This window comes from Thermomyces dupontii, assembly GCF_041956625.1.
Source record: "Thermomyces dupontii strain NRRL 2155 unplaced genomic scaffold VTN31scaffold_1, whole genome shotgun sequence".
NCBI lineage: Eukaryota > Fungi > Ascomycota > Eurotiomycetes > Eurotiales > Trichocomaceae > Thermomyces > Thermomyces dupontii.
In genome coordinates this window covers 3,417,665-3,437,932 of record NW_027192307.1, presented here as the reverse complement: position 1 = coordinate 3,437,932, position 20,268 = coordinate 3,417,665, and the positions used below count along the sequence as shown (strand labels likewise).

General features: G+C 53.0%; 7 protein-coding genes across 7 annotated transcripts; all 7 read left to right on the top strand.

The window, feature by feature from the left end:
• Positions 1-242: 242 nt before the first annotated feature.
• On the top strand, positions 243-1,636 carry VTN31DRAFT_1280 (uncharacterized protein; the record flags this gene model as incomplete). The annotated part of the gene is made up of 2 exons (XM_069401320.1): positions 243-374; positions 446-1,636. 2 exons carry the CDS (start codon positions 243-245, stop codon positions 1,634-1,636), a joined length of 1,323 nt encoding a protein of 440 aa, XP_069264136.1.
• Positions 1,637-2,458: 822 nt separating this feature from the next.
• On the top strand, positions 2,459-5,533 carry VTN31DRAFT_1279 (uncharacterized protein; the record flags this gene model as incomplete). Its single annotated transcript, XM_069401318.1, has 1 exon — positions 2,459-5,533. The coding sequence occupies one exon, from the start codon at positions 2,459-2,461 to the stop codon at positions 5,531-5,533; it is 3,075 nt and encodes a 1,024-aa protein (XP_069264135.1).
• A 1,529-nt stretch (positions 5,534-7,062) lies between these two features.
• Positions 7,063-9,954, top strand: VTN31DRAFT_1278 (uncharacterized protein; the record flags this gene model as incomplete). The annotated part of the gene is made up of 10 exons (XM_069401317.1): positions 7,063-7,234; positions 7,292-7,384; positions 7,456-7,640; positions 7,724-7,831; positions 7,886-8,064; positions 8,125-8,190; positions 8,245-8,460; positions 8,514-8,811; positions 8,885-9,123; positions 9,177-9,954. 10 exons carry the CDS (start codon positions 7,063-7,065, stop codon positions 9,952-9,954), a joined length of 2,334 nt encoding a protein of 777 aa, XP_069264134.1.
• Positions 9,955-10,962: 1,008 nt separating this feature from the next.
• On the top strand, positions 10,963-11,415 carry VTN31DRAFT_1277 (uncharacterized protein; the record flags this gene model as incomplete). Its single annotated transcript, XM_069401316.1, has 1 exon — positions 10,963-11,415. One exon carries the CDS (start codon positions 10,963-10,965, stop codon positions 11,413-11,415), a length of 453 nt encoding a protein of 150 aa, XP_069264133.1.
• A 1,187-nt stretch (positions 11,416-12,602) lies between these two features.
• VTN31DRAFT_1276 (uncharacterized protein) lies at positions 12,603-13,576 on the top strand (the record flags this gene model as incomplete). Its single annotated transcript, XM_069401315.1, has 2 exons — positions 12,603-12,736; positions 12,796-13,576. The coding sequence occupies 2 exons, from the start codon at positions 12,603-12,605 to the stop codon at positions 13,574-13,576; spliced, it is 915 nt and encodes a 304-aa protein (XP_069264132.1).
• Positions 13,577-16,211: 2,635 nt separating this feature from the next.
• Positions 16,212-16,906, top strand: VTN31DRAFT_1275 (uncharacterized protein; the record flags this gene model as incomplete). Its single annotated transcript, XM_069401314.1, has 2 exons — positions 16,212-16,230; positions 16,275-16,906. 2 exons carry the CDS (start codon positions 16,212-16,214, stop codon positions 16,904-16,906), a joined length of 651 nt encoding a protein of 216 aa, XP_069264131.1.
• A 1,498-nt stretch (positions 16,907-18,404) lies between these two features.
• VTN31DRAFT_1274 (uncharacterized protein) lies at positions 18,405-20,054 on the top strand (the record flags this gene model as incomplete). The annotated part of the gene is made up of 2 exons (XM_069401313.1): positions 18,405-18,963; positions 19,027-20,054. 2 exons carry the CDS (start codon positions 18,405-18,407, stop codon positions 20,052-20,054), a joined length of 1,587 nt encoding a protein of 528 aa, XP_069264130.1.
• Positions 20,055-20,268: the final 214 nt, after the last annotated feature.

Genomic DNA, 20,268 nt, shown 5'->3' with positions numbered 1-20,268 from the left:
CCACTTGGCATGTTTAGGGGTGTTTCAGTCTTTCACGTGACACGTGACATGTCACAAGTAAATTTACGCTATTCCAGTTTTAGTGCTTGAAATTGGAGTCTAAACCGAATAAGGCTAGTCTGTTGAACACTGGTTGAAGCTTCTTCCTAGACTAAGATTCGCGCGTCAGCAGCGATGAGGACTTCACGGCCATTACCAGCGTCGTTTCTTTACGTCTAGGCTCCATTTTGTCTGTTCAAATCATGGTGGACTCTTTTCAAGACCCTTCAACTGCACAAGTCACGTCCATTGATCAGGACTCCGTGCAGATGGCCTTGACCAGTCGACCAAGAAACACCACCAAGCAGTACGAACCAAAGCAAATCGAGTTTAGGGTAAGTCGGGAGGCCTGCAAATTGCGCGTGAGCATGAATCATTTCGACAAGAGCGTGGCTAACTGTTTCAGGAATTTTGCCGGGAGAAAGGCTACTCAGATGGCGATATAGTGACGGAGGAAAAGCTGGACGCGTTCCTCACCGAGCGGGTGATGGGCCGCGCAGCCAGGAAATCTCGGCATTACCAGGAGCGCACGGACGAGAACGGAGAGCCAGTCGTACAGACTCTCGGTCTGGCGTCTATTAAAGCTTACAAGTCGGCGATCGTAAGCCTATGGAACTATCAGAAAAGCCAGGGGATGAATCCGCACGGCCACCCAGTCGGAGCGTCGGTCAAGGCGCTTTTGGATAATCATGCCAAACAAGAGACGCAGCGCAAGAAGTCGACGCAGTACGCGGACAGAGGTGCAGGGCCTGTTGGCAGCGAGGCTACGCCACTGGCCGATACCCACGCGGAGCCGCCGTACGAGCTGCGCATGTGGGAGACGATGGTGGCCGACCAACTACGTATCATTCGGCAGGACATTCGAGAGGTCTCGCAACAACTACAAATTGTGCAAAACACCGTAGAGACTGGGCTGCAGAAGCTCAGCCATCAGTTGCGGGATCTGGTGAACGGCCGAATTCCTATGGCTCCGCGACCGACTGCTCCCGGCCAGGGGCTTGCGGCTGCAGGAGCTGGACCAGCGACCACGACGGCGGAGACGAGCGATGGACTCGTTCCAGGCAGCGGTGATTTCATGGCGATGCGTGGAAGCGGGATGGACGAGCTCGGTGGTGCCATTGAGACCCTAGCTGGGATCATACAACCCGTGTCTGGCCAGTCTGTTGCCCCATCTGAAGAGTCGGGGTCAGGGTCGGGGACCCGATTGCCACGTACATATCGACTTTCCCGCACGATCAAGACGGTGCCAGAATTGTGGAGGGAGTGGACTGAGGGGTTGAACGGCGGACCGTCAGTACAGAGCCTGGATGCGGTATACGGGGCAAAGTGGCGAGTGGAGCAGGCGGAGAGGATGTTCTATAGCCGCCGGAAGGTAATTATTGATGACATTCTCAGGCGGCAGAAGAGCAAAGGGGGCAACCTGAATGCCGCAGTGGCCGAGGTGGAACTCTTACGGCAGGACAGGAATCTTTCTCTGAATGCCCTGGCAAAAGTGCTGAAGGAGTCGGACAGATGGTCAAGAGCGTCGTCACAGGCCAATATGGACTCAGCGGCCGGCAGGGATGATCGTCGTCCGGGCACGGATGTTGAAGTGTGACGCTTGCTGGAGCAAGTCGCACTCGGTTCTCTTTCGGCGATCGCGGCATGCAAGGACTTGAGACCCCGTGCACATGCCCTGCACCGCTGTCGCCTCTACGGGCTCAGAGGGACACATTGCAGCCTTTGTTCTGTGCCCCGTTTCTCGGCTGCCATCGGCCCCAATGGCTTGCTTCTCAGCAGTGCCATTTGTCTCGGGATGCCTTCAACGCACCGCAATCCGCGCTATGTCGATAATAAACATATAGCGTCGTCAAAAAGAGAATGACAATCGTAGTTCGCCGCATGCTTGTGGCAATCAGCTCGACAGCGTCGAATACAAGTTGATATTCAAGTTACTATTAATCAAAAACCCTCAAAATCCTTAGACTGAAGAGACAAAGAAAGCCCACTGCTCAACAGACATAACACAAATGGCTCGGAATTTCTTGAGGACACGGCGATGAATTTGCACCGCGTCAACATTCGAGCTGTGCTGGCTCACTTCATGTTGATAAGGGCTGATAAGATAAGATTGACGGATCATTGTTTTTCCTTCCCCGCTTATCGACTGTACGTGATTGGTCGCTTCCCCTTGACTGGGTCGCCAAGGTTCAGCGCTTGGTGGCCACTGTTGACGGTAAGGATCGCGACCGACGTTGTGTACATGGACGATGCGGTCAAGGTCTCTAGCGCTCCACAACCGAGCAGACAGCAACTCCTTTTTTGACCGCTCAATAAGGCGATTTGAGTTTATAGCAGACATGCTCGCACCTGCTTGTCCACGGTGACCATTGCACGCACACAGACGCGTCGAATTTGTGTTTATTTGCCCCCCACCTCCATGGCGTTGTCGCGCAGCGGAACCTCGTCGCCCGACGTCCTGGGCCCCGAGGGCGATGCGATGTATCTAATTTCATCGCCGGCGCCCGACTTCATGCGACGCCAGAGCTTGATGCCCCCGGATGATTTTCAAACTCCGCACTCCAACGAAAAGGAGCCGCGGCGCGACAATCGCGCCAGTCCGAACAAGAGCGTCCATACGATTCGCTTCAACGACATCATCCTCCCGTCCAGCCCTACGATGCGCTTGCCGAGAAATAAACAACAGGGGTTGTCCCCCACGAAGGTCCAGTCCGAAGGGAATGTGAGTCCATGGAAAATACGCGTGACCGTCGAGGCGGAACAGGAGGAGGAGAATCAACGTCGCGCCAGTCCTCGCAAAAAGAAGGTCAAGTCCAGCGAAACGATTACGATGAAGGTGCCATTGAAGGGTGAAGAGTCCCCGCCGTCCAGGCGACGGGGAGGCAGGCAGCGGAAGTCGGTTTCATCACCGCTGAAAGCCAGCCCCGGTCGGACCCCGAAAACGGCTACTGAGACGAATAAGCGGCGCGGACGGCCGAAAAAGAGCTTACTGGAGGAAGTCGACATTCAGGATACCGATGGGGTGGAGTTGGGACAACCTGGCGACTTGACTTCAATTGTAGATGAAGCACCGGACCTGGGCTCGCCGACACCCGCGCGATCGCCCGTCAACCTGGAATCGCTACGCTCTTCGCCGTCGACGGATGACCTCCAAGCTGACATGGGCAGGTCAGATGACTTGTCGCCGGAGAAAGCATCTCCATCCGAGGAAGGACATGCTCGAGTTGTCGGCATTGAAACAACACCTACAAGGAGTCTCTCACCAACGGAGGACGAGCCTGCTGCGTCATTGCCTCTTAATACATTACATGCTGGGCATACGCCTCGACCTCGGCGGGTGTATCCGTCACCAACATCGCCGTCGCACGTTGAGGATCACGCACAACACAGTACGGGTGGGCGAACACGGCAAAGCAACGGTATAAGCAGCGAGCGGGATATCGCTGATCCTACGGAAGAACATCGTGAATTTGATACTATAATGGAAAGCGAGGGTTTCAGCATGGTCTCACTGGACACGCTAGCCTCTGCAAAATCAGGGAATCTTGCGCCTGTTCTTGGGTCTGCCCGAACAGGTTTGAAACGATCTTCTGAGCGACAAAATGTGAATTTCGGTGAAGAACGACAGAACACCCGATCGCCACTATCGGAGAAACCCAACACTTCACCGCCCACAAAGACTCAAACATCCCAGAGATCCAGTGCTAAAAAATTTTCAGAACAAACTCCTGCGGGCGATGGGATATCCTCTGCTCCGCCGGCACCTGCCGCTCCTAGCCAAGCTCCGGCCAAAAAGCGAACATTATTGAGCTTGGCGCGAGTTGTCCAAACCGGTCTCGCACTTCAAGGGATTCTCAAACGCCAAAAGGCCGCATCGAAACTCAAGAGTCCATTTTCCAGCCCTCAGCGGAGTGGTGGACGGGATCGCAGTGAAGAGATGGACAATCCCCGAATGCGGCTTGAGCGATTATTCAGCGATTTTGGAGCGGAGACGCAACGAGAACTTCGCGCTGGTCTGAGGTTCGGCGAGCAGCTGGTTCAGAGACAGATTGAGTCGGAACGATTACGGAGGAACCGCAGCGAAGGGGGCGAGGATGTTGGGCGTGAGGCTGTGGCGCGTCAGCCGACTCCTGTGCGGGCACCAGACTCGGCAAGGGCCAAGCGGGAAGCTGCATGGCAGAGGGAAAGAGAAGAAGTCAGCCGGCGAATTGAAATGGCTGGGTCGGATCAGGTCATTGTCATCGATAGCGATGCGGATGCTCCGCAACAGACTGAGAGCCACGAAGTGCTCGATGATGATGACGATGACGGTGATATCTGGCAGCAGGAAGCTCGAAATCACGAGTCAAACTATGGTCGTCGGAACAGGCGAGCCGCTCGCAGTTCAAATAGGGAGAAAGAGATTAAGCCTCGGGATGATGACCCAAGTATTCAGTCGAGCGTCAACGACATGTCCACTCGGGATTGGGCAACGCGCCATGAGGACTTTCCACCCCTTGGACGATCACGCTTGTCGATGCTGCGGGATGAAGCAGTCGACCTTTCCGCAATTCTGCGGCCGAAGGATACTCCCAACACAAGACAGTATTATGCGAAAACACCGCAGGGGAGCAACCAGCGAACCCAGCCTCGAGATCACGAGCGGCAAGACGAGGCTCAGTCATCCCCGAGTCAAGCCAGGGTCGAACAAGATCCAGCAGCCGATCCCACTGTCGAAGAGTTTGAACAGCAGGAGGACGAAGACAATGAGGGGGAGGAGGAGGTCCAGCCTCTATCGGAGCATGAGTCCGTTGGGAAAGAGCCAGTATACACACCGCAGGCCACCTCAACACCGAGATTTTCATGGTTTCGTCGAGTCACCGGCGCTTTTACGCCAGCGTTGTGGAGGACGCGAAGACAAGAGCAAGAAGAACAACCATCTGAGCCAGAGGACGCTCACGACGAAGTACCGGACCACCATCAGCGCGAGACCTCCGCAGACAAACAAACTCCCATCGCCGAGCCACAGCGGCACTTGAAACGCAAGCGCGATGAAGCTGCAGATGGCGAAGAACCGTCTATCGAGCAAGACGAAACTTCACTTCAACTACCGGAGACCAAGAAACTCAAATCCAAACACTTCCGCCAACGGCCACTGGCTCTATCTGGATACTTTACCGACGACCACTACGTTGCGCTTAAACGCCTCTACAAGCTCGCGAAGCGCTCTCCACATCGTTTCCCTTACCACCCGACCACCCGTCGGGAGGAAATGATTGGCGACTGGCTCTGGACGTCGGACGGCGAGCACGGGCTCCCCATCACGAAGATCCAGTTCGGCATCATTGACGAGTTTGTGCATGAGCTGAGGGAGGCGGAAATCGCTGCGGGAGGGTCCGGCGAGGTTGGCTGGAGCGAGGACGAGCTGCATAAGCGGCTGTTTAGCATTATTGTTGGAGAGCAGATTCGGAAGGAGAGGAAGGCACAGATAGGAGGGTTTTCTCGATTATCGTGATTACAGTTTCCAGGGATCCAGGGAGGGTTAGTGGTATGGCGTCGGGATGTGATTCTTTGATGATTATTGTACTTTTAGGCGAGATACCAAGGGTATTTCTTCGGGGGTAGGTATGGTTGTGCGGTAGCATAGGTTACTACATATTATATTTTCGACATGGCGAATGAATTTTATGCTCATTATTTCTAACCTATCTCCGAATTCTCAGTCGTCGAGAATCCCAAAGAAACTGAGCTGTTGAATTATTCCCCTCGTATGCGGAACACCGGAACTCATCGTCTACCGATATGCCGATAACAGCATCACAAACTACCGGCACCTCTCGTTAAGACGATACAATTCCTCTCGGTAGGACGATAATATCATGGCAGTATTCCGTCGACTCTCGATAACACGATACAACTACTCCGTACTATCTAGGTTCTTTCTTTTCGAAAAGCATCTGACAACGACAAAGCTTGGATCGACATGATCTCCAGCAACATGTCAAAAAGGCTCAATCTCATCAAGGGTGGCCAGGTCAGATATTCGTTCGGTCCATTTCACGATTCATTTCCCAACTGTCGGGGGAGGCTCCGGCAACGGCGGCCCGCCAAGGCCCAGGTACATACCCAATCAGGCTAGTTTCACCGCTGATCCCGATGTTTGACCGACACTTTGCAGGTCACGTGAGGCGCTCAACCCTACTTCATAATGCAGTAAACATCCGAAGCTTGAGTGTTTACCGTCGGGAAATAAAGGAGCAACACTATTGTACTCCATACTCATGGCGAGTTGACAGTTGAGAAACAAACAGAGCTAAAATCTGCAAGATCCCGGAATGTTGGAAAGCCCATTCCCGCCTTTGATAGTATTGACCAAAATTTACCGAGGCTTACTGCTACCAATGCGTCGATGTGATTCGCTCGGTGTAGTAGTTGCCGAAGGGGGAGGCCGCCGACATGCGATACGAGGCTTGTCAGTGTGGAGAACGGCAATCTTCCAGAGCTTGCTTCTTTACAATCTATCTTGCGGGGATTCGGGGAACGACGGCATCGGGAACAACGGCTCCGGGGGTGAGTGTCAATGATTGTCCAGAGATCTGGATGGAGATTTGCTCGAGGTGGGTACTTGCGAGACAAAACTCTGGTTAAATTGCTGGCCTGCTGTTTGATTTGTTCCTTTGAAAGCTGAGCTCATGACGGCATCTTCATGACATTGATGAGCCTCGGTGTGGAGTCCGTGGACAGAGTCTTGTACCGAGTATAGATCAAAGTAAGGATAAGGAATTCATGACGCTGTACCTGAGCTACTTGTATGAATTTATCCGGGATCGAAGCAATTGGAGACTTGAGGTTTCGTATTTTGTTGCTTGGCTAAGAGGAGCTTTCAATCGTCTCAATTGACAACGGGTAGGGTAGAAGAAACGCGGTGTACATATAAAAGAACGAAGGGAGCTCTGTTCAGGTCCTTTTCCCTGGGTCATCACCGCCATTCTCACTCTGATCTTGGATTCTCCTGGCCGGGATCAGGAGTATACTATACTAGCCATGAGGTTGAAACTCCTAGCATCAACGCTCCTCTTGAGCAGTTCGCTCGTCCAGGCCCAAGGCAAAGATGAGCTCCCTCCGTACAAGAATCCGAACCTGTCGACGGAGGAGCGCGTCGCGGACCTGCTTGGTCGGATGACGCTGGAGGACAAGGTAGCGCAGTTGATGCAGGGTATGATTGTCTTCTTCTTCGGAGAGGGAAGGGACCGTTCTGACAGTACGTAAACAGGTGATGTCGGAAATTGGATGAACGCGACCACGGGGGCCTTCAATTACACTGGTCTAGTCGAGAACATGAAAACCAAAGCCGGAGGTTTTTACGGTACGAATTACCTGTATCATTGAAATGGGAGACTGTTCTCAGCTAATGATGTCTTTTTTTGTGAATTACAGTCGGATATCCCGTTTCCTGGAAGCAATTGGCCGACCACATCCGCTACGGACAGGATTATCTGCTTAAGAACACGACGTTGGGCATCCCGGCGCTGGTTCAAACGGAAGGAATCCATGGCTTGCTGGCGGTCAATGCGACCATCTTCAACTCGCCGATCGCGCATGGTTCGTCGTGGAATCGAAAGGTATATATATATATATATATATATTCGCTTTTCTCCGCTATTGTTTCAAAAGGGGACATGTGGATTGATATGGTACGTTATAGTTGATCCGACGAATGGCGGAAATCATTGGCCAGGAATCCGCCGCACTGGGAATCAATCAGATCTTTGCGCCGGTGCTTGATTTGGCGCGTGAGCTGCGATTTGGACGGGTAAGTACTAGGAGTACTATGCTTTGGCATGGAACGCATAGTTGACAGGACCAGGTCGAAGAAGCTTTCTCCGAGGATCCTTATCTCGCCGGTGAGATGGGGTACGAGTACATCAAGGGCTTGCAGAGCTACAATGTCTCGACCACCATCAAGCATTACATGGCCTTTAGTATGCCGGAACAGGGAGTCAATCTGGCGCCGGTGCATGGCGGAGAGCGTGAGTTGAGAACTACGTACGATTGCCTCAATCCATTACCTGGTGAGTCGAAACCTGCTGACACTGAGGAATATAGTTGGGCGCCGCCGTTCAAACGCGGTATCGAGGCCGGTGCTTGGAGTATCATGGGTGCCTATTCAAGGTACGAAACATCCCGCGACAAACCTCACATAGCACAACTGACGGATTGATTTAGCTACGATGGCATCCCCATGGTCGCTGACCCCCACGCGCTGACCGACATCCTCCGTGACGAATGGGGATACAAGTACTGGGTGTTCAGCGACGCCGGAGCCACGGACCGCATCTGCACCGCATTCAAGCTCTGCTCGAGCAATCCCATTGACTCCGAGACCATCACTCTGATGGCGCTGCCGGCAGGCAACGATGTCGAGATGGGCGGCGGCTCTTTGTAAGTCTCGAATCCTTGAACATTGCCAAGAGCCGTCATGCTGACTCTCGCAGCAACTACAAGACGATCCCGCAGCTCATCAAGGCCGGAAAACTGGACATGAAGACCGTCGACACGGCCGTGGAGCGGATTCTCCGCGCAAAGTTCGATATGGGTCTCTTTGAGAACCCCAACATGGCGGCACCGCCAGAGGAATGGGAGAAGCTGATCCACACCAAGGAAGCACTGCAGGTTGCTCGTGAGTTGGATCGAGAGTCTATTGTGCTGCTGGAGAACCACAACAAGACGCTCCCTCTGAAGAAGGAAGGAAACATTGCGGTCATTGGGCCAATGGCTCATGGGTTCATGAATGTAGGTTTTTCAATGCTTTAACGAGTACCGAAAAGGGGGTGCAGTGTATGAGCGGCGGGCTGACGCAGTTCAGTATGGTGACTACGTTCCCGAAGGAAGCCAGTGGCGTGGCGTCACTCCGCTTGATGGCATTCGGGCCGCTGTCGGGAACCGCGCCAAAGTGCACTACGCCAAGGGCTGCGAGCGATGGAGCAATGATCAGTCTGGTTTCGATGAGGCAATTGCCGCTGCTAAGAAGTCGGACGTTGCCATCGTGGTGGTGGGAACGTGGTCCAGAGATCAGAAGGAGCTCTGGGCAGGTCTGAACGCGACGTGAGTGTCATCGCGCCCCTTCCCCCTTGTTCTTTCCAAACTGACTGCAGTAGCACCGGCGAGCACGTCGACGTGAATGATCTCCGCCTCGTTGGTGCCCAGGCCCCGCTCGTCAAGGCCATCGCCGACACCGGTGTCCCCACGGTCGTGGTGTTCTCCTCCGGTAAACCCATCTCCGAGCCCTGGATCGCCAACTCGACCGCCGCCCTGGTGCAGCAGTTCTACCCATCTGAGCAAGGCGGGCACGCCCTCGCGGACGTGCTGTTTGGCGACTACAACCCGTCCGGCAAGCTGTCCGTCAGCTTCCCACACTTTGTCGGTGATCTGCCCGTGTACTACGACTATCTCAACTCCGCCCGCAACATCGACGACTCCGGGTACATTGCGCCCAACGGCACGATTGTCTTTGGCCATCAGTATGTCATCGGCACTCCCGAGCCGTGGTACGAGTTTGGCTACGGCCGGAGCTACTCGGAATTCAAGTACGGCCCTGTGCGGCTGGACAAGACCAATGCCACGGTCAGCGACACGGTGACGGTCAGCGTCGACGTCACCAACACCGACAAGAAGCGCAAGGCGACCGAGGTCGTCCAGGTGTACGTCGTGGACGAGTTCGCCTCGGTGGTCGTGCCCAACAAGCAGCTGAAGGGGTTCGAGAAGGTGGTCTTCAACCCTGGGGAGACCAAGAACGTCCGCATCAGCCTGAAGGTCCAGGATCTCGGTCTCTGGAATGCGCAGATGAAGTATGTTGTTGAGCCGGGCGCGTTCATTGTGCAGGTCGGCAGCAGCTCCAAGGACATTCGCGGCAATGCGACGTTTTATGTGTCATAGCGACAAGTAAATGATTCGATACTTCAGAGATCGCATGTACATAGAAAAATTGCCGATACAGTATTAGAATCTGCTTCTTTATTCATGATCACGTACGGTGCTGGTCGTCCGGTGTCTTCGACGCGAGACACGCTGGAGAGTAGCCCATCCAAGAGTTCCAATACAGGAACATTATGAAGCAGACGATGAGAGCGTTGAGAAACTGCGTCACATTCTTCGATTGATTTCCCGTCAACTTTGAGTGGGTCATATGCATATTGTACCTCGTATCTCGTCCAGAGTCGCCAAGTTGGTGGTTGTACCGTCGTAGGCTGCTTTGGATGGTAGCAGTTCCTGCAATATCTCGAGGACTCGTGGAATGCAGCAACCCTTCGTAGATTGCAAGCAACCAGTTTCTCAGGACATAAATAGCAGGTAAAGTCAAGACACTCTTCGCTCATTTCACTTCACATACTTACTCATCGAATCGCTGAATAACGTCAGTAGGTAGCCAAGCATAATGGCCAAAATCGTCTTGGTCACCGGCGCGACTGGCAAACAAGGGGGCGCCGTCGTCCGATCGCTGCTCGATTCCAATGCCGATTTTCAAATCCTCGCGGTTACGCGTAACGCGCAGTCACCCTCGACACAGAAAATGGCCAAGCTGTCACCCAAGATCAAGCTCGTACAAGGCACTCTGGATCGGATGAAATCTTCGGTGAAGCCGCCAAGGTGTCTCCGATTCGTCGGTTCGGGGTGTGTTTAGTGTGCAGGTGAGAGCTGACCGTGAGAAGCACCCCAGGGGACGCAGCTGGGCAGACTGTTGGAGTGACGCGGAAAGATGCCGAAGAGACCCAGGGCACAAAGGCCCTCATCGACGCAGCGCTCAAACAACACGTCAAGTCCTTTGTGTACACCTCTGTTAACCGCGGCGGGGAGGCATCCTCCAATACTCCGACCACCGTCCCATACTTCGCGACGAAGCACAATATCGAGCAGTATCTCTTTGAGAAGAGTAAGGACAGCAACATGCAGTGGACGGTCCTGCGCCCCGTAGCATTCTTTGACAATATCACACCGGGACTTTTCGGCACGGTGTTCTGCACCAGTTCCGAGGTGGTGCTGGAAGACAAGCCGCTGCAGCTCATCGCGAAAAGAGACAATTGGGTACTGTATTTCGCTGCCCGGGCATTTCTGAGGCCAGACGAATATCACGCACAGTGTCTGTCTCTAGCCGGTGATGAGCTGAAGTTCAGCGACCTCGAGCGCATTTTCGAGGAAAAGACTGGTCAGTCGTTGCCGTTGATGAGCACCTTCCTATGCCGCCTGTTGCATTGGGCGAGCACGGAGCTGTACACCATGTATCAGTGGTTCCGTGATTCGGGCTACCAGGCCGATCGATGTACGGCCGTGAAAGCAAAACATCCGGGATTGATGGACTTTTCGATATGGCTGGAGAAGGAGAGGGCGTGGAAGTCATAGTCGGATGGGACTGACTTGATCATTACCATGACCCTTGCTGTCGACTCCATGAATTGACGAGGCCTCATGATTCTGGAGAAGTACGGAGTATCTAATAGCTAGTGGTAATGCACCGCTCTGAGATATGTACAATACAAGTTCGCCGTTGTGTCCGAGATCCGAGTGTCCCATTGATTGAATCCGGGGAACACTCCTTCCGTCCATCCGGACGGAGAAGCCGGACAGCGAAACTACAACGTGCAATTCCTTGCAGCATGCAGGTTGTTGGACGTTGCGCTGTCAAGCTGCACAACCTCATGTGATGCCATCGTGGAATCACGGAATGAGAATTGATGCCCAAGGCAGCCCAATAGCAAATTGCCAAGCAAAGAATTGGGCGATCTGATTGGCCGATATGCTCACACATAAACTTCCACCAACCCGTCTCTTGCATCACGACCCCCGCCGATCGAAGATCCAGACCACGGCAATGGATGCTTGGCAGGATTACATAATCTCCCTCGTGGCATTGTGTTTGGGATCTGGATTGCCATCGAAGAGAAACATGGAGGGACTCGAGAGGAGTAAGAAGACACAGAGAGATGGGCTTGGAGATTCGATTTTATTCTATATTCCCGTACACCTCTGGCTTCGCTATCTGATCTCATAACAGGCCATTTCCGGCGTCGATCGTGGCAATTAAAATTGACTCGCGTTTAAGCATGGTTTCTCGCCCCCTTTACCGTTTGCGGAGGCCCTGATCGCCAAAAACATTAAGGACTCCTACTTTTCTCACTCACCCCTGAAGCTCTGATGTGCGTTTTGTCATGCAGATTTCTTGACGCGAGCGAAAGAATCAATTCCTGAGAGAAATTCCCTGGATTCTGTTGCGAAATCCATTTTTTTTTGGACCCGTGGGTGCTCTGGTGGAATCCTTATTCGAGGTTTGATGGCATTCCACCGTGGACAGACGGCATCGCTACGTCATTCGCCTTCGACAGGGTTTCCACCCTAGGGAATCACGACAGCAGCTTGTTTGGACGGGGCACTCGGCACGAACGATAAAAAACTGAATTGAATGCTTGTGCTTCCAACAGTTCTCAATTCGGCTATTGACCGGACGCAAAGAAAAAGAATCACGCAGAGCAATTATACACGACGAAGCCTCTTGATAATCGGCTGCAGTGATTATTTATGTTGGGACCATCATGGCGGACAAGGTGACTACGACGTCGCCGTTCCGGCTTGCCCCCGAGGCGTTGGCCAATTTGGATCGGAACCCGGCATTTCAGAGCATGCGCCAGCGGTTGCAGCGCAGAGAGCATGGAACGGAGCAGTTTAGGTAAGAATATCCTTGCAATGAAGTGCAGTAATTTAGGGGTTCGTGTCTAACTTGCCTAGTTTTTGCGCCTCCCATCACAGCGCATGCAGTGACGATGAAAAGACGACTTTCCTCCTCCACCGAGACATCATCTACACCGTCCTCCAGCCGCTCTTTGACATCCTCGACCAGGCCACCCAGATTGCGGCGACAGCCTTGGGCGACACACAGCACTGCGAGCTCGAGCGCATGTTCCGGGGCGATGCTCGCGGCGCCTTTACATGGCTGCATTGCATCCTGACCGACGAGCGCCAGTTCTGTCTGGCTGAGGGCTGCCCGGCCTGTGTCGTCCTCCATGCCCTCTACTCTGAGCCGACCATCCGAGTCCTCGCCGTTGCGTGCCTATTGTGCGACGTTGACGATGGTCTCGACATCGCCAAATCGCTTCAAGGCCAAGTCTTTTGGCTTCCGGCGCTCGAGAAAGCTGTTCGCGACGATCCTCTCTGGGGGGATGGATTTTGGCCCGACATCGAGCATCGCGCGCGCAGCCTGGCCATGGACATCAAGCAGTTGATCGAACAGTGCGCCGACCTGCGCAGCCGCAGCCCCGAGACGCTCAAGGCGCTTGTGCAACGCTCCTCTTGCTCAGCCATCAGCATGCAGACCGTCGCCGACCGCCAGCATATCTACCGCCTCCATGTCCGCTCCATCCCGGCCGAACCGTCGGCTTTTGCGCGCCGGCAGCTGAGCATGATCCTCGAAGACCAGGAGCTCGTCTCGAATCGGTTTCCGACGTGTAAGAATGTCAGCCGGCGGCGGTGGAGGCGTGGGCAGGGAGGCCAGCAGACGCCGGTCATCTGAGGGGCCGTGAGTTTACTATACGCGCTTTTTGTTGTGCATGTTTTCTGAGCATGGGCGTTGGGAGTACGGGTCGTGTGGGTATGGGGATAGGTTGGTTGCATTCGGTATCCTGGGGGTTGGTTGGGGGTCATGGCGAATTTTTTTTTTTTTTTTTTTTTTTTTTTTTTTTTTGTTGTTGTACTCCATAATGAGGATGGAGTTTGGAGATAGTTCCGTGAGAGTAGCATGGTAATTGAGTTCTTGATGCATATGTTAGTAATTTATTTACCGTCATCATGGGAAGCCTTTGAAAACAGTTCGGCTTGTGATAAGAGAATCCATTACCTACCGACAGACGAGACAGTTCGTTTTCTAATCCAAGAGAAAAGAGGATGATCAAGCCCATTGTACACACGCCTTGACCATTACTCACAATCTCATCTTAACCCCGCCTGATCCTTTGGCCCTTTCGTTTATGCACGAGTCAAAGTCAAATCCCGACGCAATTCCCTGCAAAAAAAAAAAGACATATTTTTCATTCTGTCAAGCACAGATTTCCGGGCTTTGAAACGGGTCCAAGCACCCAAACTTCAAATGGGTTGTGGCAGTGTTTGTATACTCGTACCTAGGTAACTTTAGAGATGGACGATCATGAGCGATTATCAAACCATTCGCGAGGAAGAGAGAGGAGATCGCGGAGGCATTAAATTTTTCCTCCCCGAGGTTCAAGTCGTTTTTGCCGTTCGGCGTCTGGCAGTCGCAAACCTGGAAAAAAAAATCCCCGTGGAGATGAAAGGAGGAGGGGGACTTTGAGTTACTCCTTGATTCCTGCATGGCAGCAGGGATGATGGTTCGGGGTCCTCAGGCTTGTCTGTCAGAGTCCAGGGCTCCAGGACTTGGTTTTGAAAGAGAAGCTCATCGTCTCGCGTATGGAGGTACGGACGGAAAACGGATACGCTGCTTAATTAATCGGGGTCTTCCCTGAGGTTGATTCATGCACGTCGCCCAAAGTGCTAGGCGGCACACTTAAACAAGAAAGCAGCGAGGACTGAAGGAGAGAGTCGAAAGACTAATCCAATCTTGATTCGTGAATCAGATCTCGCTTCATTACTCCGTACAGTACGGAGTACCCGTGTTTTTTTATTTTTTTTTTTTGTTACCGGTGCATTGACGCTGGTACTTCCATAACTCCTGCAGCCCTACTGCAGGAGCCAGGAGGTTTGCCAGGTTGAGTTTGCCAACAGAATTAACACGAAACATATCGCGCCCAAGCCTTGTTCTTTGATTCGATCGGATACACCAACTTGCACGCTCGGTTCTCCGCAGGGTTTGTTGGTTGAGGTTTGACTCTTTTCTCTTGGGAAGATCCTGAGTATCGGGATATGTATTCCGAGCTGGGAAGGTCTGGTATGGCTGCGGCAGGACTGCAGGTTGAACTTTTGCAGTTTGGGAGTGCTACAAGAGTACCTACCCGCTGACCGTATAAGTCATTGCGCTGGAATGCGATGGCGATCGAATCCTTGATGGCAGATAACGGAAGCGTCTCTTCGATTGTCCCTCAGCCATCGTCACTGTGAAGGAAAGCGATCACATCGATGAACGGGCTGGAGTTGGAGGGGGGTTCGGAGAAGTGTACGTCCGGCTCGCTCGGCCGGCCCGGCCGAGCGAGCCGAACATTCGATTGACCTATGGAGTAAAGTGATACGGAGGATGTTCTTTGACACTCCCTTTACCCTGACCAGCTCGAACAAAGACACGATGCTACGCACTAATGCGAGAGACGAATACATATTGCCCTGCCGCCCTGCGGCTAGAGCCGGGGTGACTGACGATCAGGACGCTCAGGCCCATGGTGCTTTGAAACCTGAATGACAGGATCTCGTCTGGATAAGCTAGACGACTTGTACGGAGCACCTCCGTCCAAGAGGACAAGGGGGAAGCTGCGTGCATGCAACCGTCTCCAATCGACAAATTACAGTTGCAGAAAAGCGCTGGACAAGCCTGGCTTTAACGAGACAAGAACTTTACTTGCAGCCTGTCTGGAGCAACTTACTCGGTAGGTTAAGTACTAGTTAGGTACTTAGGTTACGCCGTATACGGAGGAACTCCGTTGCAAATTTGCGTCTTTTCAACAGCCTGAAATTGAGGAGGAAAATTACTGATGCTTGAGCGAATCCATGCATCTGATTGGCAGATTGCCAAGCAAGTCACTCAACATGATTGTCTTGGCATTTCAATTTCGGAAATTTACCGTGAACTCTAACCTACGACTTACGAGGGCGAGTATACGAGTACATTACTCCGTACTGGTACCGGCCGGTCAGTTCGTTCCTGAATGGACATCCTCAGAGTTGTGACGTCTCAGATCGACACATCAAGGGAGGTTCAAGTCCCAGGCTTCAGCTGGCCATGCTTTGCTGATCATGCCCTCTGGGTTTGGACAAGGGGTCAGATCGAGGGCATGGCGATAACGGTTCGGCTGATCAACCTGATGCGTAAAATAGGATGTTCCTGCGGTGCTCTTATCAATTCCCTGTCGGTTACTTCTCGTGCACAACAAGAAAAGCGGTGTTTATGTGAATTCAGCAAGACGGACATTACGAATATACGAATAATACCGATCGCGGTAGCCTAATGCGTCAAGATTGACACGAGTATGTTGACATGCTGCTACGGTAAGTACCTAGGTAGCTTGATTCGTGGTGCTCACCGCTTGCAGTATCGACCTGGCCAATCCGTGGAACGTGCAGACTCGACGCCATCGTCAGTCGAACCCTGGATCAATCTAACGGGAGTCCCCGTCGTGTGCGAGTACGGAGTGCGGAGTACAGGCTTGCTGTTCTGCCTAGTATCGGAAGACCTTGCCCTACTCGTGCTTGGTACGGATTGCCCGTTGGCTTGAGCCACGGAGTAAACCCATGTTATTTTCCGTCGACATGCGTGGTCAATGATGATCGTCGCGGGCCCTGGAATGTGTCCGCCTGGAGGGTTCTGGCCGCGTGGTTCTGTCAATCAGTCAATAGGTTAAATCGCTTTGCTTGGTTCCATTCTTTGATCGGCATGGCATTCCCTGCTCGTGTCGTGGCAGAACTGCGGACCGCTGTCATCAAACTTTGTTGTTCTGGCATGTACTGGGGTACTACTCGTACTCCTGCATCCGCTGTCAAGTCTGGATGGAGTACATGTAGAAGTGCAAAGTGCAAACTGCTTCTCATTCCAGGAGGCGCGTTTTTGACCTTCGTGCATATCGCTGCTTCAGAGGTCCTTGTATCTGCGTCTTCGCACATGTATATGCGTGCAGCATACCGTACATCCTACTTGGATCATTTTGTACTCCGTCGAGCTCAATAATGACACGAGAACGGGGCACCGACCTGCTCAGCCTCATGAAAATCCGGAGCAAGCACCACCATCCCCAATTGGCACTAGCTAAACCAGCACACGCCAGAGCCTTGGACCCTGGAGAGTCATCATCTACATCACCTGACCAAGGACCCTGCAGATTTCACGAGTCCGATAGGCCGGTTGTGCCCAGCGAGGGTTGCGGACCAGACAAGCGATGGCATGTTGTTAAGAGTGATGCTAAGTTATCTCAACCCTGACGATATGGAAGAAACCTGTCGTCAGACGGCGCATGACACGCGAGTCGATGACCTGATGCGGTCGTTCACCACAGAACCGGATCGAATCGCCGTTTTTATTTCTTCTGGCTTCTTTTTCTCTGCTTTCGAAAAATGTGCAGAGTGGTTCCAATGGTTCGATCATGACGCTTGCTCCGTGCCGGAACCGAAAAGAAGAAAAATTCAATCAATGAATCAATCAATCCTGGCGTCCCGAGCAGCCCTAGTTACGTCAAGTTCTAGACCGGCAACATGGCAAGAATTCTGCAGCCAAGTCTAGACCCTGGCACTTACGCCTATCATCTTGGGGCGATGGGGAAAATCCTAGTCGAATCATCTCAGCCTATCTTCGTTTCGCCTTGCCACTGTTCGAATGTCCGCCAAACCCTTGAGTGGTCTTCCCCAGCCGACGGGATATCGTATTTTCGTATGGACTTAGTTACTGCCATTCCGTTTCATCCTCGATCCTTCACCTCCAGGAACCGCCGATCGTAGAGTTGGTTACTTGAAAACGGTGTAAAATTACCTTTTTTTTTGTCCCAACGACGTCTGTTGTGTTGTTTTTGGGGGGTGAAATTGGGTTTTGTATTTTCAGACTTTTCCCTCTCTCCCTTATTTGAACAGTGGAGCCGTGGATCCAGATGGTCCAAAAGGGCCCATCTCTAGACACTTGTTCGACGGGTTCGAGGGCCCAACGACATGTATACATCGGCCGCCCCCTCCCCTTCTTCTTGGGTCACTGTCAGCAATTCAACAACTCTAAAAGAACCCTTTTTACAAAACTTTGCTGGCCAATTTCCTGCAATCCTCCCGAATTTACTGACTCCTTTCACCATCAGTTCGACTTCCTTTCCTCTCCCTGATCTTCCCGGAGTATACGAGTGCGAAGTACTCCGTACCTACGAGTAGAGCCCGTGCGAGAGTTGTAGACTACTCGGAGCCCTACTTCAACCCTCGACGGCATCGCCCGTTCTCGACCCTTTCCTCTCTACCCTTCTCGTACGTCTTTTGCTGCCCCAACAGTTCCGTCTTAAACCGACTCTACTGTGCCACGACAATAATACCCCCAAGACAAAAAATTACGAAAACAGAAAGTTCCGGGAGTCGGTGAGGGTGCCTTTGCGAGGCATTGCTCATTGATCACAATTGTTTGGTGACTCATCCTGGAGGAAACGAAGAATAATGCCTCGGTAGGAGGAAAGAAAAGGAGGAGAACAAGTGCCCATTCGATGATCGCCGCGATCCAAAGGACTGCTATGGATTATACAAATGGTAATCCAGCACCCTTGATGACATTCCCGTCCTCGTTGGATTCGTGGCCTCGCGACGCCTTGCCCGCAAAGTCTTCTTCCCATAGGCGAAGCTCCCAAAATTGCCTGCACTCCGTGCGATCGCCCCCTCGCATTGCCAGCTCACTCCCGATCGATCGGAGTATCCCAGAACTCTTTCCAGCTCCGGTGCCTGCCAGTGATAACACTTCCTCGAGTTCGTCCGATTACCCATCCTCTCTTCCCCCGACCCCTCCTGCAGACGAGGAGGTGGAGGACGACGACGACGACGACCATCAGAGCTGGGACTCGGAAGCTAGCATGCCCATGCTCGATATCCAGCTTGCCCAGGCCCAGACGGATGGAAGCCGAAGCCACCGTACGAGCTCGCCATCTGGGTCGCCAGCCGACAGGGCTCGATCCGACGGCCCTCAGAACCCCTCGGACGAGGAGCAAAGAGCGCACGTGCCGGACCAAGATCTTGCACCATTGTGGTTGCAGGCCAGCATCAACTATGCCAGTAAGTTGCCATCTCCCTCTCCTTGTGCAATTTTTGCTGAAAGTTAATTAACTGGATCTCTAGTCTCCTCGCTGCCCAGCTTAAGTTCACCAGGCGACACGTTACGAGTTGTCTCTCACACGCTTCCGTATCCCCGAGCGTCCGACTCGACTGTCCGACTGCCCACAAAAAACTCGGTTTTTGGATCCATTGTCGAAGCGGTGCAATGTCGCTCTAACTCGCAACACCCACCGTATATCGATATCACCCACGCGGTACCGGGCGCATTCACGGTGTCCGAATTACCGTCGTCACCCCCAAACACTCCCGCACGGTTCATCCCCTCGGGCAACTACTTCGACTCGCGGGTATTCGACAAAGCGGCACAAGTACCAACGTACTTTGATTTCCGCGGGGGCCGGATACCGAACATCACTCCGAGGTCGGTCGTGCCGCCGTTCAGCATTCACATCTCGATCGTCGAACGATATCTGCCGCCGCCGTCGAGCGCGGAGTACAACGCACTATTCTCGCCAAAAGGTCCGTCGGTCCTCATCGATCGGCTCCGCGAGTTGTCCGCGAATGCGGGCAGTCTTCTCTTCATCTACCCCACGAGAAAGGGCGCGATGACGTTCAAGAATCAATACCTGGGTCCGGTTCTGGAGCCCCTGCTCCGTCGGTTGGGTGTGGTCTACGGCCTTCCGGCGAATCTAGGCCCTTTGCTGGGCCGGCTCGAGGCTGTCGAGTCCATGGACGACTTCGAGATCATGGCCAACAAGATCGCCAGCATATGTGAGTCCATGAGTGCCCGTGACGATTCGTCCCGATTCGAGATCGTGACCGCGCTCCGGGGGTCCGTGGAACTGGACCATAAGCTCTGGACAGAATGGTTCATCCATCAGGAGCGGCCCCGTCTCAAAGAGGTGCTCAACACCTGGCGGCAGATGTCCGGTCGGCACCACGGGAACTGGGGCTCGGACTTCAAGGAGGTGACATCCTCCATGCTTCTCAACGAAATTCTAGACGGACTCACCAACAAGCATGATCGCTGGGGGAACCCTGTCCATGAACAGATTGAACTTGGTGTTTTTGTCATTCGGAGGACGTATTAGACAACGGGAACGCGCGGGATCAGAAGAGATAATCTTGTTTCATGACTGCATGTTTGTCACTGTTTCTCAATGTTTCGGTTTGGGCATCAAAGGTCAAAAACATAACTGAGGTCTGAGGAGGCGTTCAGGGTCATATATTGTACGGAGCAACGGGGGTTATGGCTTGGGCATTGGATGATTTTTGCTATATAATTTATGTACGGTGTAGTGTTTT